The sequence below is a fragment of the Primulina eburnea genome, chromosome 17 (assembly GCF_022965805.1).
Source record: "Primulina eburnea isolate SZY01 chromosome 17, ASM2296580v1, whole genome shotgun sequence".
Lineage (NCBI taxonomy): Eukaryota > Viridiplantae > Streptophyta > Magnoliopsida > Lamiales > Gesneriaceae > Primulina > Primulina eburnea.
The window spans coordinates 28,479,917-28,503,063 of NC_133117.1; the positions used below are offsets into that span (position 1 = coordinate 28,479,917).

At 35.7% G+C, this 23,147-nt stretch overlaps 2 protein-coding genes and 1 long non-coding RNA gene across 8 annotated transcripts in view; 2 read left to right on the forward strand and 1 right to left on the reverse strand.

Moving 5' to 3' along the window:
* LOC140817719 (deoxyhypusine hydroxylase-A-like) overlaps positions 1-10,595 on the forward strand; it is a 73,510-nt gene extending 62,915 nt beyond the window's left edge. The window contains exon 6 of the mRNA XM_073177462.1: positions 10,082-10,595. Coding sequence (XP_073033563.1) covers positions 10,082-10,122 — 41 coding nt within the window. The 3' untranslated portion in view covers positions 10,123-10,595. The remainder of the gene's footprint in view (positions 1-10,081) is intronic.
* On the forward strand, positions 4,354-9,701 carry LOC140817723 (uncharacterized). Of its 2 annotated transcripts, XR_012114874.1 has the most exons (6): positions 4,354-4,462; positions 4,558-4,637; positions 4,730-4,864; positions 5,034-5,216; positions 6,007-9,037; positions 9,080-9,701. It is a non-coding gene; the product is annotated as an uncharacterized lncRNA (long non-coding RNA). The 2 variants fall into 2 exon arrangements; XR_012114873.1 differs by having other exon boundaries at positions 6,007-9,701.
* Positions 10,596-12,459: 1,864 nt separating the features above from the next.
* LOC140817713 (F-box/FBD/LRR-repeat protein At1g13570-like) lies at positions 12,460-14,886 on the reverse strand. 5 transcript variants are annotated; one of them, XM_073177448.1, is made up of 5 exons: positions 14,619-14,886; positions 14,336-14,491; positions 13,294-14,179; positions 13,058-13,201; positions 12,460-12,988 (listed from the first exon to the last, which is right to left on the reverse strand). In XM_073177448.1, the coding sequence occupies exons 3-5, from the start codon at positions 14,176-14,178 to the stop codon at positions 12,683-12,685; spliced, it is 1,335 nt and encodes a 444-aa protein (XP_073033549.1). In that variant the 5' UTR covers position 14,179; positions 14,336-14,491; positions 14,619-14,886; the 3' UTR covers positions 12,460-12,682. The 5 variants fall into 5 exon arrangements, with proteins under 5 accessions (XP_073033549.1, XP_073033547.1, XP_073033551.1 ...); XM_073177446.1 differs by having other exon boundaries at positions 14,378-14,491; positions 14,619-14,885; XM_073177450.1 differs by lacking the exon at positions 14,336-14,491 and having other exon boundaries at positions 14,630-14,886.
* Between the last annotated feature and the right edge of the window lie 8,261 nt (positions 14,887-23,147).

Sequence of the window (23,147 nt, forward strand, 5' to 3'; positions counted from 1 at the left end):
GAACTGAAATGGCACCAAAAAAGAAGTCGAAAAAGGGTGCCTCTTTCTCCGCAAGCTTCGACTCTCACAGGTTTTGGAGTGAGGAGGCCCAACAGATTTACGATAGTACGATGACACGGCCCATCATACCGGAGCGGGGATTCAATCTGACCATTGCCCGTGGTGTGATCATTAGTGAACTGGAGCGAAGGCAATGGGTCGAATTCGCTCAACATCCGTCTGACGCCGTCATCTCACTTGTACGTGAATTCTATGCCAACCTGCGGATTCGGCATGACGAATCTAAAGTATTGGTCCGCGGGAAATTGGTGTCGTTCGATTCTCGAATGATCAACACGCTATATCATATGCCCAGTTTCTATCAGGACGAGTACTGTGAATTCCTCGAGGCAGGAGTTGATTATACAGAGGTCATTCGGACCATTTGTGAGGCTGGAGCTGTTTGGAAAATGAGCGCGAGCGGACCGACTTCATTGAAAAAGAGCGACATGGGCCCTAACGCCAGCGCCTGGACGTTTTTTGTACTGGCCCGAATTCTCCCGTCTTCTCACTATAATGATGTCACCAAGGACAAAGCCGCCTTGGTCTATGCCATTCTGAAGGGCAAATCAGTTGATGTGGGGAAACTCATCTATGGCTCGATTATGCGAGCTGGCGCAGGGTTGGCCACGGTTGCTCTCCCTTGCCCCCACACTGTTACCGAGCTATGCCACCAGGCCGGTGTCACATGGGCCCCTGACGAGCCGGTACTCAAGCCAAAGGCGCCCATTGTTGCTTTCTTTGGAGCCGCATCATATGTTCCACATCGGTTCCCGGCAGCAGAAGAGCCCCCACAGGCACAGCTTCCACCACCACCTGCAGAACCTCGACAGCACATGGGAGACAGACTGAGGCGCCTAGAGCTTGAGATGCAGAATCAGAGGCAGTTAATAGTTGAGCAGCGCCAGGTGCTGGATTCACTTCAGTACCGCACCGACCACTTCATGGGGTTCATGATGGACTTCACCTCTTCCCGCCTCTAGATCCTCACGACCGCATGTTTCCCCAGCATCCTGCTTGGCCACCGCAGTATCCAGGACCACCACCCCAGGATCCGCCCCAGCACATGGATGAGGATGGCGTTGATGATGATGGCGAGCACTGACGCTCGTCGTGTGAGGTATGATTGTCCCGTTTTTTCTTGATTATACATTGAGGACAATGCATGTTTTAAGTTTGGGGGGCTGATTTGATTATTTGATTTGAGATGAGTCGATCTGAGTTGATTTTCTGATTTTCTGCTTTAATGTTTAATTTTGATGTTTATTTATTAAAAAAAATATTTAGTTAATTGAGTCTTTATGTCCGTTTCATTTTATTTTAGTCGTTAATTTTTTTTTAGAATTGTGGAATTAAGGTAATAACCATGCAATGATGAGAGTGACCCGAAATTCATGTTGTTCCTTGATTACGAATCCGAATGCATGCTATTGTTACGTAACCGTTTACACACTATTTCACGATTGAGATGATTGTTGATACACCCGATGTCAAGAGAGTGTTCATGTGGTTTGTGATTTGAATTGTATAAATGGACTTCAAAACCTGCATGTTGATTACGTGTTATTGAGTGCATGTTCACTAACACAAAAATGATTCAGGCAATCTTTGAAATATGTTGGGCCTGTTTTTCCTTGAAAAATATGTCAATTGATAGCCCTTTGAGCCTAAATGAGAATGAGATGTGGAACTCTTTCTGTTTGAATACCCGAAAACATGATATGTCTGTGTTTGTTGATTGGCAAATTGAAAGTAGTCTAGAACTTGGTTTGGCACTCTTCGAGGCGAGATACGGGTATTGTGTGACTTAGGGATGATTTAGGCGATTTTTGGAACGTTTGAGCCTTTCAAGCCTACCCATAACATCACATTATACCCTAGTGTCCCATGTTTGAGCTTAATGAAAATCGAGTGGAGTGTGCCAAGGCACACAAAAGCCCCCATTCGTATCAAGTCTAAACTCCTACGTCAACTACCAACTTTTGAGCATATACACTAGTACCGACCGAAAACTGAGAGAAAACGAACCTATGTATCGCTACAAAAGTTCTTCTCCCTTGTGTGCATATAAGAATATCATGAAAAGGTGAAAGGAAAGAAAGAAAAATGTCTATAAAAAAAAAGAGAAGAAGAAAGAAAAAGTTGAATAAAGAGGGAAAGAGTATGACATGTGATGTAAAAAAGCAGGACAAATGGTGAAAATGTTGTGGCAAGGCAAGTGGAAGTGAAGCAAAAGGAAGGAGACGCGTGTTGAAAAATAAATTGGTTTGTTTTCTCTCAGTTTTGACTCCCTACCTTCATTTGAAGCCATTAGCCATAGCCTAACGTTATAAGCTTAAAAGACCTATTAACCGAGTCACACATACCCAATATACTAGTGGAGAAGAGTTGCCAAAGTTAAGCCTATGGACACTTGAAAATGCCGTTGATAGACACAGAGTTTGATTGTGTATACGTGCGCATCTCATGATATTGGATTTTATTTAGTTAATTGTTGTCTTCATAATACCATTTTGTTTATCCAAATGTTACCCTATAAGTCCTGTTGATTTGTGAAGGTAAATGTGTGCCTCAATGATTTTGCTAATTACATGTGTGTCGAGGAGTCCAGAATTTTATGAGATAAAAAGTTGTGAGCTTATCTTGGCATGTGGAGTGGGTAAACAAGAATAGGAAAACACACACGCACGTGAACTGTGAGTAATGTGGCATGTGTTTGATTCAAAATCATGGAAACTATAATCTCTGAGGCTAGTGGTTATCCTTTTATTCCACAATTCTCGTTCGTTTTGTTATTTTCTTTAGGATGTGTTTAGTTTAATCTAGTCTAGTTACTGTTTTATTCATTTTTATTTTGCTCGGGACTAGCAAAAGTTTAAGTTTGAGGGGATTTGATAAGTGCATTTTATGCACTTAATTTATTCCTATACTTCATATAGATTGTTAGTCTTTTTGGGCGGAATTACGCGTTTTGTGTTGTTTTTGGTGTGATTGCAGGAATCTAGGTGCGGATATGACATGGGCGTGAAAATGAACCAAAATGGCGCTTAGTGGAAGAAATGAGAGGACAGAAAGATCGGCGCATATGCGCCACCCAAAGCCACGCATATGTGCGAGCAATACCCCAAAGCGAGGTGAATTACCGTGAGCCTCGCGCATATGCGCCACTCATGGCGCGCATATGCGCGAGATACATTAGTCGAGTTCCAGAGAGCAGCGCGCATATGCGCCGCTCATGGCGCGCATATGCGCGCAAGAAGAATTCCAACATCCAAAGGACCCGCGCATATGCGCGAGTCTGTTTCGCACATATGCGCGCGGCGCGAGCTTTCAGAAATAAAAAGGCGTCGGCGTGTTCTTTTTAGGGGTTCCGAAATATTCTTGAGTAGCCGACATTAGAGAGCAAAGGAGAAAAGCGAGAGCCAACGACGGAGCGTGAAGAACAGAGATAGAAGACGCTGAATCCGGACACGGAAACGCACTCTCATCTCTTGCCAACACATTTCTAATTCGGTTCTTTACTTTTACGTTTTTAATTATTACAAATATGTTTTGTATTGATTTAAATTCGAGTATGAACTAATTTTATATTCTAGAGATTGATGTAGTCTTGGTTGAACCCATGTTAATGACATTTTAAATTTTCATGAATTAATTCGTCGTGTTTATTTGTAATTTCTTGTCATTAATACTTTTGAATTACTGGTCATAATTCGATTGATCAAATAATTGAAATCTTACACTCGACAGAGGTGATTGAGATTAGGACAGGAGAAATTACATCGTTAGATATTTATAACGTGCAAAAGACGTATAACTCTGACGAATCCATAAGAGAACCTTGTTTGCATTTATTACGTGTTACACGATTTTGAATAGACATATTAAAATCGGTAATAGGTAATACAATTCTATTTATCACTCGACAGAGGGAATAGAAAACTTGCGAGTTCTTGGTTAGTAAATACGATGCAATTTAATAACATGTTAGTTAAATTTAATTTAGCATAGGGGAAACCAGACGAAATCATATCTCTAGATTTATTTACTCTGTGAATTTTCTACTGCGTGCTAAAATTACAGGAACTGTTATTTTATTTGAATTGATTAAAAACCAACCATTTGATATGTTTAAATAAAGTTGAGCTATGTCAATTATGGTAATTAATATACAATTTTAAATATTTACTCTTCGTGGGATCGATATCCGTACTCTAACCAGTACTAAAACTTGACACCGTACACTTGCGGTAGTCAAAACACGCAACAGTGTTTATGCCCAAATTTTGATTATGTATTTTGCGATGTTCTCAGGAATGGGCTCTCAAATTGGAGGAAGTGTTTTCTCTTGAAAGGGAAGGGGAATTGGACAAATACGCTCCTTATAGAGCAAAACTCAAGAACAAGATGCTTCTCTGGCACGGTGATACTCCTGCCATTTGCTTGAATAACAGGATTGCACACTCGAATTAAATCTCTGAGATGTAGCTTTTGGGTAAATAACTCTGTTACTTACAGGTTCGAGGTTGACCAACTTTGTTGGTATCCTTCGAGAAGGATTAAGAATTGCTCCTGAAGCCCCGGATACTGGATACATGGTTTTGTTTTTTGCTCATCAGTCATCACTTCATTTAGGTGTTCATTACTTCTTTGTGAAGAATCAAACTTACCATTAATTTTTTCGATACAGTTTGGGAAGGGAATTTACTTTGCTGATCTGGTAAAAATGCTCAATATTGTTATACTGACCGGAAGAATCCAATGGGATTGATGCTTCTCAGGTGAAGTTGCCTTGGGTGATGTTTACGAGCTAACAAAGTCCCAGGTGACGTGAAGCCTATGTTTTACTTCTCATCTTTGGTTATTCTTGAATTTTTTTTTATTTTGAGATCTAGACTGGCTCGATTGTAGTTCTCGACATCCTTCACATTTAGGTACGTGCACGTCTTTCACTTTCTGTGCAACAAATTAATTTGTTTGGAACTCTAATTTAGTACATGGATAAGCCGCCTAAAGGGAAGCACTCCACAAAAGGCCTCGGCAAAAATGTGCCTTTACAATCTGAATATGTGGAGTGGAGGAATAATGTAGTAGTACCATGTGGAAAACCAACAGCGTCAAATGTCAGGGCATCGGAGCTAATGTACAATGAGTATATTGTCTATAACACAGCTCAGGTAAGTAATTTTTTGAGTTAATCATATCTCATACAAGCGGCAGATTGCATATACGTTCATGAACATGGGTTACCGTTGCTGTGGAGTGTAATTTTCTATTGTAATGTTCTATGATCGAGTAAGACAAAATGTACGAGTTATTAAAGACCTGATTCTTTCTTTGGACTAATTCAGCAAATAGTTGCTATTAACATACTGATATATGCTGTCTGTTTCACAATCATCAATAATTGTTGTGCATGCAACACATTTCTTGGTATGAATCTTAATTATGGTTTTTTGCTTTGTTAATTTTTACTCCATGAAGAAGTTGCACGTACCTTAGTTTATGAGAACATTAGGACACAATCTTACTAGTAATGAGACACCTAAACAGAAAATTAGATAATTATCTTGTCATGCCATCAGCTTTTAATACAATTTCAAATGCAATCATTTGGTATGATGGGAATTTGATTTGTCATTGTTCTTGTACTAGAAATGTGGAACTAGAATTTTCTTCCCAAAAAAACAAGCGGGACTTGAATTTATCATTGTCACTTAGTGCACGAAGCAAAACTTAGTTGGCCTATACAATGCTATATGTTGAAGATCCGATAAGATCAACTCGGATAAGCTGATATTTAAACTTTTATGCTTTATTTTGTAATTTAATATTCGAATAGATTACGTTGCTAGCTTTCATTTGTGTAGTATATATGTAAGGCTGTATTTATTGAGTATTCATGGAATAAGGTTATCTTCTCGTTCCACGTATATATATTTCCCTCATAAAACTATATGGAATCAGAAGAAGGGGCCGATCAATGACAAAATATGGCATGGCCTCTGCTTCCGACTCCTCTTTTCAGGCGCCCACACCAGAGTCTTTGGGCGACACATCTCCTCTTTCAATCACATGCCATAAACTTAATGGTAAAAACTTTCTGCCTTGGTCGCAGTTCGTGTTAATGTACATCTGCCGTCGAGGGAAGAAGGATTTTCCTACGGGTTCCGCGACATGCCCAGTTTCCACCAATCCAAACAACCAGGTCATGTCATAGTTGATTAATTCAATGATCCTCGCCTTCTTTATATTTCTGCCTTAGAGATTTGGGACGCTGCTCGTGAATCCTATTTCTGCAACGACAATACGGTTGAGCTCTTTGCAACTGAATCGGCCATACACGATCTTCGATAAGATGATTCCAACGTGACTGGGTATTTCTCAGCCCTCACTCACAACTGGCAAAAAATTGATTTGATTGAGATGCATGATTGGAAGTGCTCCAAATACGAGAAGCTGTACAGATCCATTATCGAAAACAAACGGGTTTTGAAGTTCCTCATGGGCCTACATATTAATTTTGATGATGTCCGTGACAGAGTTCTTAGCACGAATTCTTTGCCTAGCCTTTGTGCGGCTTTCTCGGAGGTACGTAAGGAGGAAAGCCGAGGCAAGGTGATGCATGGCTCGTCCCAAGTATCATCTGATAGCTCTCGTCCTTCAAAAACAAATTACTTCATCTCCTATTGATGGTCCTGCCCCTCAAGGAATTCGCTACAGACAATATTCAAACAATAATAAAGGAAAAATGATTTCGGGACGTATTTGGTGCGATTTTTGCTAGAAACCCACTCATAATATCGATAGTTGCTGGAAGATACATGGTATAACCAGTGGATTGAAAACTAGCAAGAGAACGCCGTACACACTGTTGTCTCTTATCACTCTTCTTATGCATCAGTACCGTTTACCAAGGAACACCCGGCTTATCTCATAGAATGATTTATCAAGTTATTGGATAGTCGATTCTGGTGCATCAAACCATATGTCCAGCCAATTGCAACTGTTCACATCATACACCCCTCAAGGATTCCACAATCAGTTCGGGTGACAGATGGTTCTTGTAGCACGAGAGTGCTTGGTTCGGGTTCAATTTGGTTATCCCATATTTATGCTCACACACATCCAGATTTATGCTTACATAATGTGTTATTCGTTCCCGAATTCATTGTAATATGTTGTCCATTAGTGCATTGAATAAAGACTTGCATTGCTTTGCAGTATTTTCCACTGATTCGTGTGTTTTTCATGACCTAACATTGGGCGTCAAAGTCCCTATCTTCCAATGTCTCTGGTCATCATATTTCTGCATTCCGGTTCTCTAAGGATAGTGATATCTTGTTATGGCACTATCTCCTAGGTCATCCAAATTTTTTGCATCTCAATTAAAATTTCCATTTTTGTTGAATAAAAACTCTTTCATTTCCCTCATTGTGAAGTTTGTCAATTGTCAAGGCATGCTCGTACATCGTTCAAACCACAAACATATACACCGTCCAAGCCTTTTTCAATAATACATAACGATTTTTGGAGACCACATGTCAAAAACATAACGGGTACTTGATGGTTCTTATTATTTGTTGATGATTATACTCGCCCGTCTTGGGTTTTTATCATGAAAGACAAGAGTGAGACGCCTACAATTTTTAAAACAGTCATCGCTATGATACACACAATTCTCAACTGATATCCAAATCCCACGCACTGATCGGGCTCGGGATTTCTTTAACATGGTCCTTGGGGATTACCTAACCACTCGGGGAATAATTCATCAAAGCTCCTGCGTTGACGCACCTCAACAAAATGGTGTCGCAAAACGAAAAAATCGTCATCTCCTTGAGGTGGCTCGTTTTTTATTGTTTATACATAATGTCTCTCATCATCTAGGGTGAGGTTGTCCTCACAGCCACTTGCCTCATAAATCGAATGTATTCTAGAGTCCTTAAGTTCCAAACACCTATCCAATCTCTCCTCAGCATCTACCCTAAATCACACTTACCACACAACATTCCTTTGCGTATTTTTGGTTGCTCATCTTTTGTTCATATTCATTCCCAACATAGAGGCTAGCATGATCCGCGTTCGAGCGGCCTTTGATGAAATACATGCTCTTGAAAAGAACAACACTTGGCAGATCACTGAACTTTTGTTGGTTGCAAGTGGATTTTCACAATCAAACATAAGGCAGATGAGAGCGTTGAACGATATAAATCACGATTAGTAGCAAAAAAGTTGACTCAAACATATGAGATTGATTATCAAGAGACCTTTGCCCCAGTAGCCATGCTAAACACGATTCGTGTGCTCCTATTTATTGCTGCAAATCTAGACTGACCTCTATATCATCTTGATGTTAAGAATACATTCTTAGATGGAGATTTGGAAGAAGAGATCTACATGAGTATTCCACATGGATTTGAATCCAAAACTACTGCCAATAAACTCTGCAGATTAAAGAAATCACTTTATGGTTTGAATTAATCCCCAGAGATTGGTTCCACAAGTTCACCAAAGTCTTGAAAGAAAGTAGATACACAAAGTGCCAATCACGTCGCACAATGTTTGTCTAGCATTCCAACCAAGACAAGATTTATGTTATCCTTGTATATGTCGACGTTATTATTACTGGGAACCATGAAGAAGATAGCACTCAGATCAAGCAACTACTCTCAAAAGAATTCGAGATGAAGGACCTAGGGCACATGAAATATTTATCGGGAATGGAAGGGACTAGATCAAAGCAGGATTATTTCTCAAGAAAATTTGTAGTAGACCTTTGAAAGAGACGTGGATGTTGGGATGCGAGCCTGTTGATACTCCTATGGATCCAAATATAAATTTGGAAAAAATGACGAAAGTCTAACAGTCGACAAAGGAAGATATCAGATGTTTGTGGGAAAACGATCAATATCTATCTCACACAAGACCTGACATTGGATTTGTTGCAAGTGTTGTAAGCCAGTTCATGAACAATCAAACAGAAGAACATATGAATGTTTTTCATGCGTTGAAGTACCTCAAAAGATTCCCTGGGAAGGGACTATGCTTCCATAAGACCGCCCTAAGAAACATACAGTTATACAGTGATGCTGATTGGACTCCACTGACAGACGATCCACATTTGGGTATTGCTCATTTGTATGGTGTAACCTTGTAACATAGCGTAGCAAGAAAAAATGTGGTGGCAAGAAGTAATGTTGAAGCCGCGTTTTGGTCCTTGGCCAATAGAACTTGCGAAGGTACATGGATACAAATGTTGTTGGCACAACTGAAATTAGAGGTGCATCATGTAGTGGAACTAAAGTGTTACAATCAAGCTGCGATAGGTATTGCCAATAACCAAGTTCATCATGATCGAATTAAGCATGTTGAAGTTTTCGTCATTTCATATGTGAAAAACTCGAGAAAGGAACTTTGAAACTCTGTTATGTCCCTAGCCACGCACAAGTTGCTGACATCCTAACTAAAGCCCTATTCCGACCGACATTTAAAAATTGGTATCCATGTTGGGCATGATCAATATATACAACCCAACTTAGGGTGACTGTTGACGATTCGATAAGATCAACTCGGATAAGCTGTTTTCATATTTAAATTTTTATCCTTAATTTTGTGATTATCTTCGGATAGATTAGGTTGCTATCTTTCATTTGTGTAGTATATATTATCCTTTCCTTCCACGTATACATATTTCCCTCATAAAACTACACTATACCTTTGTAGTAGCCTAGTAGGTTTGTCTCATTTAAAGAAAGGTGTGTTGCCTAATTGTGTGGAGGGTTGAGTTCGAAGGTTATAATATAAAGTTTCTCAAACCTCGCTAAAATAAATTTCTTGGCTTTATATTTTCAGAAATCATGTACTGAAACTGGCCACCAGTTTCTTTCATTTTTGTGTAGAATTCTGCTAAATAATGCCTATATCTACTGATTCATCTATAATGAATTTAGTTTGGTGAATGTTTCAGCGCAGTCAATCTTTAGCACTCATGCATAAGTGCTTTTGCACAAGGTTTGGTGACTCGAACATTATGATGTAGGTCAAGTTGCAGTTCTTGGTGAAGGTGCGGTTCCATCATAAGAGATGAGATATGAATGTGAAGTAAGACGTTAGTGGTGCACGGTGGTGTCAATTATCTTTTTTTTTTTTGGCGACTACTTGCTTGTGTAGTTTCTGGCTACTACTACTTGTTCATGTTTTGGAAAATGGGATTCTCATATTTTGGCTAGATCTCGTTTTGGGGTTTGTTGGAGATCTTAGCTTCATCCAAGGTTGTAAATGGCATTCACAAGATCACGACCACCGTGAGACTTGTAACTGCCCCTGCCCTTGTGCTGAACTTTTCAAATATTCAGGTATCCCTAGTTGTCATGAGCTGCTGCTGCCTAGAATATAATGATTATAACACTAAGTTCATTCTAGTATGATAATGCAATACTGCTGACTATTTTTTTTTTTTTTAAATCATGACAATGGGGGTGAAAGGTTTGTTTTTGTTTTAACATGATTCGGCCTCCCGTCTCTCCCCTATTGTGGAATTGTGGTAAGTTTATGCCACAACAACACAAGGGTGTTGGCAATACTACCGACTACTTTTATCGTGTTATGCTACTGTGTTATATATATATATATATATATATATATATATATATATATATATATATATATATATATATATATATATATATATATATATATATATATATAATACTCTATCACCACTGCAATATCATGTCTGTGCTTACACTTCAATGCTACAATAATACAACCATCCCTTCATTTATTATGATACTAGTACTATGTATACTAACATAATAACACCATAATAAAAGTAATATAACTTTAATAAAACCATGAGTAGGTTTTCTGGATCTATGTTTGTGAGACGAGTCAATCAGTTTACTTATACATCGAAAAGTAATACTTTTAATATAAAAAATAAGGCAAGAGATACAATATTGTTCCGTGAGACGATTTTCTAAGAGTTTTTGTTTAATACCATGTATTACTTATTGTTAAAATCTTATGTAGCACTGTGCTAACCATATAAAAACATATCTTTAGGTGAGTGATTTCTTGGAGTCAAACAAGAAGATACAGAATCCTTCACTACTGACAGATACTTAACTTCTAACTGGCATCTTAATTAACAGTTTTTAGAAAATAAATGTAACTTTATCGATGACGTACGTTGTCAAATTTATTAATTTTTAATGCATTCAGTCTATTAGTTATTTGAAAATATTTACTATATGATTATGCTTTTAAATGTTATTATATTATATGGTGAATATGATTTAATATTATAAAATAATTTTAACGTACATTAATTCAATTGTTTGAAATCACATTTTAAAATTAGTTAACTTCAGAGGTCCGTAGTCCAACGGAGATTTCGAGCCACGAGGCACATGTTGTGAGACTGACCAAATATTTTATAAATATATTTGTGATCGTTTGCTTGCTATGTTTGTTTTTATGTTACAGGTTAAGATTAAACTAGGATCTCATGTATTGCTAATTTGTGAAAAATATAATTATTCTGGACTTCCCTCAAATGTTGGGTTTAAGTTGTCACTTTTTTATGTTTTATATTTATATTTTCATAAAATCGTTCTATTTTTTTAATGCAATTTTTTTCTTGTTTTTGATGGCAAAAAGCCTGGAAAGGGAAATCTATGAGAGGAGGTTTTTATTTTTATTTTTTCAGCCCAAAAGGGGTGGGCAATAGCTCCAAACTAGCCGAATTTCAAAGTGTATTATGGTTTTACGGGGAAATAAATTTGTACGCTTAGGCTGCATTTGGTTGGAGGATAAAATAAACTAATGATTAATATGTAAATGATAAAAGAAATGATTGTGATAGAAATATAATATATGATATAAAATAATATTATGTTTGGTATGATTTTTAAGTGGGATAATTTTGAATTTTTTATGAAATGACAAAATTGCATGCCCTTTTTTTTTTCCTTCTTTACTCCGACGACTGCGCGACGGTGTGGTGGCTGACGGAGGCGGTGGTCAGCTGCGACGGCGGTGGTCGGCTGTCAGGCGCATAACAGACATTTCAATTTTTTATTCTTTTATGTAATTCGATTGGGTTGTAAAATTTTATTATGAAGTTTCAGTTGTCGTATTGAACTCTGGTTATGTTTTATTTATTCGACTAACTACATACTTAGGATCACTACAAAGTCGATGTCCCTAGATTTTATATATATATATATATATATATATATATATATATATATATATATATATATATATATATATATCAGATGCTCATTTTGATATTGAAGAGTGAAGCAAAGAATTTATATAAAATCTATATCGATAGTATAGAGTTGACGATTATTTTGGATTCGGGTATAAAAATATAAAACCAGAACCCAAATAACACTTTCTCTATAATAATAACTATGAAGAAAAAAGAGTACAATTAACAAGTAGTGTAAAAAATTTGAGTTTTCTTTGTTATCACGATCGATTAATTGTTCATAGCCCGTAGGAAAGCCTACAATTAGATATCGTTCCCATAGGAAATATCATGTACCATGCATATGAATAAAATATATATCGACCAAAATCGTGCATGCATATGGTGGTACTTGATTATTTTAAAAATAATTTAATATAGCTAAATAATTACAAGATTTACCGAGGATGGAGTGATTTCTCGAAAATGCTCCCACGCAAGAGCTTCAGCCTTTTGTCGGATTTCAGGGGTTTTGTCACAAAGTTCGACGACGAGTTTTTCGAGCACCACAGCCTCTTTCATGAGCAACCATGAAAAGCTTATTTCAGGTAGCCACCCGATAAACCCTGATAGAGTCACCTCTTTGAGATGGCTACGTGGTTCTATCCCGAAAAATCCCATTTCAGTTAACTTCACAAAATACTTATGAAATGTATCATCGAAAACTTCATCACCCCTCCACAGAAACTGCAAACCAAACACATATTAAGTTCTTACAATCTTTTACATATGCGTTAAGAATAAAACAAAACTTACTTTTATCTCAAGTTTCTGCAACTTAGGACAATTCCAAAAGAAAGGTGGGTAATAAGTAAAACTTCTGCCACCACGCAAACACTTCATTTGAAGATTGAGATGCTTTAGATTTAAGAATATGGGGGGTTCTCTTAAGGGACAGTCCTGTGTAAAACAATAATAATTATATCACCAATACAATAATAATAATAATAAAAAGTAAAAGGAGTAGTGATACTGATTTTAGTACTTCGTACCTCAAAGTCAGTTGAGTGGACATTGATGCGCACTAATTGATCGAGGATAGAAGGCAAAATTCCAAGGAAGACGCGGCCGAGTAAGTGAAACTGATCCGATGAGTTAAACTCAACAAGCTTTGGGACGTTGTTGAGGTGCAGTGAATACTTAGGCTGCAACTTAAGACAGGTCAACGAAACAAGGTTGATCATGTCGCGAACCTCAATCAACACGACATTCTTAGAGGAAGAAATCTCCAAGCGCTTCAACTTCGAATGTCCGACCAACGACACTTTTTTTAACCTGTAAGAACCCACAATGGACAAGTGTTCGAGAGCAGTACAATTTGAAACGAAAATCTCGACATCTCGAGCTTCCACGTGAAGGGAGTGCAGAGACAATTGCCTAAGTGATTTGAGGCCCTGAAATGACCCTAAGCCTCCACCTTTTCTCTTAATCAAAGTCCTACGAGGAAAACTGTAATAGCCAGACATGGCTTTGGAGTGATAAATCATGCGTATGTCGATGCTTTCTACGTCTTTTTCCAGCACCAACGGCAGCCACCTATGAATATTGGCTCCCTTCATACTGGGTATATGCACCTTGAATTCTTCCAAATATCGACAGCCTCTGTTTGAAGCCAAGAAATCATAAATCTCCTTCATGTGTTTAGGAAATTCCTTTTCCATTAGTTGTTGAACATCTTTGACTTTTGATTGATGGGAGGGATGTCGAGTGCTGAAGGAGATACGAGTGATGTAAGTGTAGAGGTGTCGCCAACGAGTGGACAGGATGCTGGTGACTATAGCTTCTCGCCATGTCAACCGAGAGATTATGGCCACAAGAACATCATCCGGCAATTCACTGATCTCATCAACCACTCCATTTTCACTTTTGTTCTTCATTCTGGATGATCAAAGAAAACTAAGCTAGTTAATTTTATTGCATAAACCCAACCACTGTGAAATCTTCCAATCATAATCATTAGATATATCGATCCCTTTTCAAATCACAACGCGACAAGCACTATAAACGGAATATGAGAACCCAAATTGTAGCTACCTGATCTCATGTAAATAAAAAAAATCGAGGGATGAATTATACCCCACAGTGTTCTTGAAATTCGTCTGTTCGACGGAATCTCGAAAAAGACTCGACCTTTATTGCACAAAAAATCTATTTGATTTGGCCCGATTTTGTTTCACAACCTTTGAAGCCCTGCAATGTTCTTGAAATAATGACATTCAACACAACAGTTCTAAACATACTGGAATACATTTTGTTTGCATCAAATCTGTCAACGAAAGGTAAATTAATCAACCAAAAATCGAGGGATGAATTATACTCTGTTGAAGCCCCACAATGTTCTTGAAAGATGTCGGATCAACGAAAAAGACTCGAACTTTATGCCTCACAAAATCTATTTGTTTTGGCCCGATGTTATTTCACCACTCCAGGGATAATTAATTGGTACTGGAAGGAAAGTGGCGAATACTGTGGTGGCTCGGCCGGACCTAGTTGGTGGCACCCGGCGGCGGGCGTTTCTTCAAGGAGATGTAATATCGTATCCGCTAGTGTTTTCTGTGCTCTCACGTTTTGATTTTGATTTGATTTTTTTCGATTGGATTTGTTGTACAATCGTTTTTTCCATAATTATTCTTACATCCATTTTTTTAATAATATTATTGTAAGTTATTTTTAATATTAAATTTTAAAATTATACTTAAATGGATGTAAAATTAAATATAATATTTAAAAAAAAATCAAACAACCTAGAAAGTTTGTTAATCGCCTAGACATGTTTTGAGTTGTCTATTTTTTCAACACCACCTAAATCCATTGATTTTCTAAAAATGGGGGCAATGTGTGACCGCTACCAACTTAAATGACGTCTTTTAGAACAATGCTTTTTAGATTTAAAAAAATGCTTATAAAACTATTTTAAAAATCCATTTTATAATTAAAAATAATTAAGACGTTATTTGAACAACTTTTTCTGTAAAGTATTTTGAAAAATTATACATAAAAATTAAGTCCCTTGCATATTTGGAAGTTTCAAGTGGTATTAAACAAGAAGATTGGCTTTGGACAAAGAATGAGCGGCGGAAGACCAATCGAGACCAATTAGTTACAAGGAAATATCCAGAGCACAAACAATAAATTTCGGGTAGAAATGGGAATACCTCTTTCGTCATAACAATAATCACATTTTCTTTGACAAAATTGGATGGGATGGCCCAATATAATAATTAAGATATGATAATTTTCAAGCCCTTATTTGGGGGATTTTTTCCAAGTTGTTTACTATGATCTATATCTTCATTCGAAAATGTTTTTCATATTCTATTTAGAAAAAAACTTGGTAAATAATATATGTATTCATTAATTACATTTTCTATTATAGGCATTATAATCCAGTCATATGTTGTCCATCCACTGTATTCACTTCTGAGCTCACCAATTAGGTATCACTCATCTATTGGATGTGATAGATCATGTTCAAATTGTACATCTGATAAATTTAGGGATGGCAATGGGCCGGGGCGGGGGCGGGTTTGTCATTACCATCTCCATCCCCGAATTCCATCCCCACCCCCATCCCCGCCCCTATCCCCGCTTTTTCGGGTTCGGGGAATCCCCAAACCCGAAACTTCGGGGATCAACTTCCCATCTCCGTTTCAAAAATATTAATATGGTAAGACGATGACGATTTCGTAGATTTTCTCGAACCAAAAGTTATTATTATCTATTATTATTAGATATAATATTAATATTAATATTAATATCAATATTAATAATAATAATATTATTAATATTTTAAAAAATAATAATATTATTATATTATTAATGTTAATAATATTATTATTTTATTATTGATATTATTTTCGGGGCGGGTTCGGGGATTTCGGGGATGGGGATAGTAATCCCATACCCGCCCCGAAATACATCGGGGATTTAAAAAAATCCCCATCCCCGAACCCAAAACCGAAAAAATCGGGGATCCCCATCCCCGTTTCGGGTTTTCCCCGCGGGGCCCCAAACCCGTGGGGAAAGTTGTCATCCCTAGATAAATTATTAACACATCATTTGTAAGCACGGTAAGTAGACATCATATGAATATGCTAAGTGTATCGACACATAGCAGTTCAGACCTTTCGAAGTGGCGTTCGGAGATTCCGAAGCTAGGTGTCAAATCAAGCATGACACGTAGCAACATGCAAGTTCAGACAATTCCAACTAGAATTTACAAATAGGCCTCGAGATTTCATTTCAAGGTATGAAATTTAGAGGATTCTTTCAATTTCAATTTATACTTTATTGTTTTCTAAACCTTATGGTTAGGCCAGTTCAGTTTGGAAGCTCTTTTCAGGAGTGACAATAGCGCCAAAAATGGTTGGCACGACTTTCTTCCCCAAAGGGTTGTCAATGGACAAAGGTATTGTAACGCCCCGAAAAATTTAAAGGTCCACGCGAACCCCATGCATTTGAATTATTAAATTCTCCTGTATTTTTAAGTAAATATTTAATTGCATTAATTAATTATGTTGTGAATATTTGCATGTTTAAAATATATTTTCTACATGGTTGCATTAAAACTATATTTTTAAAGGTTATTCGAGTTGCGATCGAGGAACGGAGACCGAGGACTGAAAATAGAAAATGTTTTCATTAAATAATTATTTTTAATTATTTTAAATAAGGGTGTTGTTTTTTCTTATTTTTTTGAAAATAAGAAGTTTTGAGGTGATTTTATACGTCGGGACGTAAATTTTATCGGTGTTGGTTTTTCATCAAAAATATGAATTTTTTTGGCAATCCGGCTATTAAATTCACAAACTAATTTAATCAAAATTGTTTTTAATAAGTTAATTAAGCATTAATGGGCCTAAACTACTTACTTGGTGGGCCTAAGCCTAATTAGTGAATAATTAACTATTTAATACTCAAAAACCTCACCCTAAACCCATCATAAGTCACGCCACTTTCTGAATTTTTGCACCCTCAAATTCTCTCCCAAATTTACACGGCACACACAAGGAGATTGGAAGGGAAAGCATCAAGTTCTTCTTAATTCTTCAAGCCAAGGTCCTCCTCGTCGTCGTTCTTCGATTTGTCAACGTAAAATCGTGCGTTTTAAACGCAAAGGCACGCCATATTCTCCTTTTACTCATCTTTCACACCATATTATGTGTTTGATACATGATTGCATTAAAAACATGATACAACTTTTATATTTTCGTTTTTATGGCTATACATGCACAAAAAAAGAGTTTTTCTTTTTTAAAACTCCTCCTATTGATGCACAAAGGGGCTGCCATGGTAGGGAAACTTTAAGGGATATTTTTCCACATGTTTGAGGGTCCATGGATGAAGGTTTAAGGGCTGGAAATTAGGGTGAAGTAAGATGAACGAAAATTGGACATGCATGGGCTTAGGGTTTCGATTTTTCTTACTAGGGGAACACGGCTGCTGTCGGGGTGTTAGTGTCTGTCCAGGAGATTACCTAGGGTTTTCTGAGGGTCCTAAGAGGGTGGCCAAGGGTCTGGTCGTGCGGCTAAGGGGCTGGGGTCGAAGCTAGACTAGGTTTGAATCACACTAGATCTAGGACTCTTTGTGCAGAAATTTCAGTAGCTGATAGGGGTGTGTTCGAGGGTTCTAATTAGCTTATTTTGGGTTGAAAAAGGTTTATTTATGTGTGAGGAAGCTTTGGTTCAAGTTTGGTAAAGTTTGGTTAAGTTTCGAGTCCATACGAGTCAAAACCGGGAAGTACGTCTAACTTTAAAAACGAATCGGGAAACGCCTAGATTTAAGCTTAATAAAATTATGAAAAATTAGGTTTAAGCTTAAATAATTATTATAAGTCTAAGTTTCTAATTTGGGAATTTTATATTAAGTTTTGGTTTAATTTGGGATTTAAAACGCATTAATACGTCACATTTATAGATTAAATTAAAAGTCCTCGATTTTAAGCTAAATAAAATTATGAGAAAATTTATGTAGGCTTAAATAATTATTTGGGGCATGTTAGAGTCATGAAATCAAGAAAAAAGTCGAAAACGTAAACTGTCGAGTCCAGGGGTAAAACGGTCTTTTTACACCGGAAAATTAGTAAAGGTCATGACAGTGCCCTAAATGCTGTTTTTATGATATTATGATTATTTTATGAAATGTTCATGATTAAATTATGATTTTTAAATGTCTATGATTTTTATGATTTAAATATGGGCATTTAAAAGATATGTTGCATGCTTGGTTTCAAAATAAAAATGATATTATATACATGTTTTTATTAAGTGATGATAACATGTTGAAGGACGTGAAGGGATTGTGACTACTACAATATGTTGGAAATATCGTGAGGGTTATGGTCTCAGTGGGAGCCCGACGATCGTGTTTCCGTTGATACGAATACGAATACGATGAATATGATTGGAGATGTCGTGAGGGGAGAAGGCCCCAGAGGGAGCCCATTTATGGGAAAAGGCTCCAATGCCATGATATGTTAATACGTAGGCCAGGGCCCAGTTGACCGGTGAGAGTGTTGCTGGTGTCCCCCGCCGCCCAGTACTGTGGTTTTTTTAGATGGATCCATCGCCCAATACGTTTAAGAATACGAGTCACAATCACGATCTGAATTCAACAAACACGAACATGAACATGAATACGAATATGAATATGGATACGAATATGGACATGAATATGAATATGTTTAAGTGATATGTTTATGTCTTTCGAAAATGTTTTTATGCATCATGAAAATGTTTACGAAAACGTTTATGTTTAAAGTTTATGCATCTTCATGAAAACGATATTTCAAGTACAAGTATTTTTCACTGTTATATGTTAACTGTATTACGTATTACTCGTTATCAAGAATATGATGTGTTGAGTCTTTAGACTCACTAGGTGTGATTGATGCAGGTTATATTGGTTATGAATATGATAATGGAGGTCTTGATGGTTGAGCTGACTGGACTGAAGGTGCACATAACCCGAGGACCGACGCTAGTTTTCCGCACTAGTTATGATTTATGATTTTTAAGTTATGTTAAAAATATTTTATGATTTTTATTTATGCTTTTGAGAGGTTTTTGAGATATTATAGTATGGGCTGTATTTCTCAATTATAAAGTTGGTTGTTTTATTCTAAAATGATGACAAAAATATTTTATGGTTCGGCCGATGCTAAGTGAGGTTTAAAAAAAAAATTCTAGTACTTTTTAAGAAAACGAAAAAGGGAAGACGTTTCAGGTATGATCCGTGAGCCACAATCATAATTGGGATAGCTTGTTAGCATCAGCAGTTAGTAACAACAATATGTTTGATTATGTTGTTTAGGAACAGAGTTTTGGGTTTTATAGGTTAGTTACAGAAGATACGTAAGTAGTAACAGAGATATTCTGTTGAATATGTATGTTTATGTACTACATTGTTATATGTTGTATTATTATTATTATTATATGTCATAAGTTGTATGCTTATATATGAGTATTATATCTTCTTTATATAGATCTCTTATTTTCATGTGATGAAATGCCAATCTTATTGTAAATATCTTAAATAAATCTTATACAAGTTAAAATTGAAAAAAAAAATTATGAATAAACCCTAAAGAAATATCTTAATATTTCTTTTAAGAACTTGGTGTTTTTTAAGATGGATCATTATCTTGATTGTTGGTGAAATAAAATGATGATTTATATTATATAAGTGTGTGTAAATTAAAATTTTCAGTAACAAAATGATGGATTACGTGAATTAAAATGACTATTCAATCTTAGATTTTTTTTTTTTTTTATGTATTGTTTATATAAAAATTACTCAGGAAATAGAAAATTTATAATCACATTAATATTTTATATGTTTAATTTTTTTAGGTACTACGGTGAACATACATTGTAATTTCTCCAAACATTACAAATTTTATTTGCTTTACTTTATATTTTATAGCTTTGTTCGAGAATTAAATTCATTGCAATTTTAGTCTAATTTTGAAAAATTAGATTCATGCCAAGAAAAGCTCAGGTACGACACTGATTTTGGAACTTGAAGAGCCTTCATTGATGGTATTGAATGGAATAAAGTAGGAATGTAATCCACTTTGAGATATAATGATGACGAGATTAACGGAAATATGAAATTGTAACATTTCCTACTATAGGTATTGTAAAGAATGAGAAAGAAATGAAATATAAGTTCATTTCTTAATCTCAATCTTATTATTACATGCTAATATTTATTTTATTAATTTTCATATTAAATTATTGTTAGTTGTACTTTATTAATATTTAGAAATATAATGATGATGATTTATCGTTAAAATATTTCAAAAGGAATAAGTAAAAGCAAAAGAACTTGGATAATAAGATTTTGTTTGGAAAAGTAATTATAAAACGTTTTTATAAAAGTTTTTTTTTTTTACAGTTTTTAATAATTTTTTTAATAATAAATATGTGTTTGAATATTTATTAAATAAAAATATTTTTGACAAGGTTTCAAAGGAAGTTGGCAAAAACTTGTGTGAGACGGTCTCACGGGTCGTATTTTGTGAGACAGATCTTTATTTGGATAATCCATGAAAAAGTATTACTTTTTATGCTAAAAATATTATTTTTTATTGTGAATATGGGTAGGATTGACCCGTCTCATAGATTGTGATCCGTGAGACGGTCTCACATGAGACCTACTCAAGGAAGTTAGGCGGTGTGTGGGCGAGATACCTAAGTGGCCACTTAGACGCCCTTTAAAATATTTTAATTAATTATAAATTATAAAAATATAAAATATTTTATACTATCTAAAATTAGTCAAAATATGCAAAAATATGTTCAATATTTTCATTTATATTTTTTGAACCATGCTTATTAACGTGCATATATTTTTTATGTGCATATATATTTGAACAATATATAGATTAATTTGTTCAACCTTTATTTTTTAAAAAATTAAAATATTTTAAAATTTATTTTTTAAAAAGCAAAAATCAAACAGCCTAGGAAGTTTGTTAATCGCCTGGACATGTTTTGAGTCACCTATTTTTTCAACACCACCTAGATCCACCGATTTTCTAAAAATAGGGGCAATGTGTGACCGCTAACAACCTAAATGGTGTCTTTTAGAACACTACTTTTTAGATTTGAAAAGATGTTTGTAAAACTATTTTAAAAATCGATTTTATAATTAAAAATAATTAAGACGTTATTTGAACAATTTTTCTGTAAAAGTACTTTGAAAAATTAAACATAAAAATTAAGTTCCTCGCATATTTGGAAGTTTCAACAGGTATTAAACAAGAAGATTGGCTTTGGACAAAAAATGAGCGGCGCAAGACCAACCGAGACCAATTAGTTACAAGGAATTATCCACAGCACAAAACAATAAAAGTGGGCAGAAATTGGAAGACCTCTTTGATCATAACAATAACCACAGTTTCTTTGACAAAATTGGATCGGAGGGCCAATATAATAATTAAGTGATTCTTATTTTCATGCCTTTATTTTTTGTGGGATTTTTCTCAAGTTGTTTACTATGGTCTATATCTTCATTTGGAAATATTTTTTCGTATTTTATTTAGAAAAAACTTGGTAAATAATATATGTATTCATTAACTACATACAAAATATTTAGTTTCAGCATATATTATTGCATTATATTGTGAAGTATCATGTGCTGGTGCCTTTGAAGATATTTCAAACACAATATTCTCCAATGAGCTGCAATAGCTCGTGTTCTAAAAATGTTAACACCGATGAATTAAATCGAGTTTGGTTTAAAAGCAAGCGGAAGAAACTCGAAATAATCCTTCGTGAAGAAAATTGTTATATTAGAAAACATTTTAATTTATGTAAACTAAATAACTGAAAAGCAGGGGATCAGTTAGTAGTTCAGTTATGGTAAGAACTGAACTGACAGATACTCTAACCGATCAAGTCAGTTTGAAAACAACATTTAATCAATTAAATACACAAGATATGTTTATGGATGTTAGGAGACTTCAACTGCTCTTACGTCACTCCTTCTACCACCTCGGGTAGGATCCACTAGAAGACTTTGATCTATACAACTACTTGTACAAATCCACCCATCTTAGGACTTACACACTACCTAACTGAACTCCTAGTCTAGACTGAAGGCAGCACCTTCCAGCCAACACTTCTTTAACGTCTATGTGAGAAAGACTACATACACAAGTTTAACGTCTTTGTGCAAGACTGTAGTTGAGTGGTGGTGTGTTCGTGTGTGAGAACTGAACAATAAATTAAAACGGTACACACCGATATCGTACCGAAAACTCGGTATACCGTATAATTTTGATATAATTGGTATGCTAATTATATGTATCGAAAATTTCATTATACTGATTTCGGTATAATCGGTATGCTAGTTATATGCACCGAAATTTTGGTATACCAAAAATCGGTATATCAAAATTTTCGGTATGATATCGGTATGAATTTTCTTATACCGTAATTTTTGTAACGGTATACAGTTTAGGATTTTTGGTACGGTACATTACGATTTATCACCCCTAATTGAGACTATGTCATTTTAAATAATAATGGCATCAGGATAGTTATAGCAATTAATGAATGATAGGTTTCAGAGATAATTTCATACATTTATATTTGTGAGACGAGCCAACTCGATTTTTATGTGCAGTAAAAAAACATAATTTTGACATAAAACATAATTTTTTAAACTTCTCCACTCACTTCTATATTCTTGCCATTACTCCATTGTCACAATCAAGTTCAACAAAAATAGGTACGAAAGTTGTACTGAAAAGCCTGCAATTGCGTGTTCATTCCTGGGCAACAAAAGAAAAGGCTTTTACAATGTGCTCGAATGAAGTTCCGATAATACTTTTAAAAAG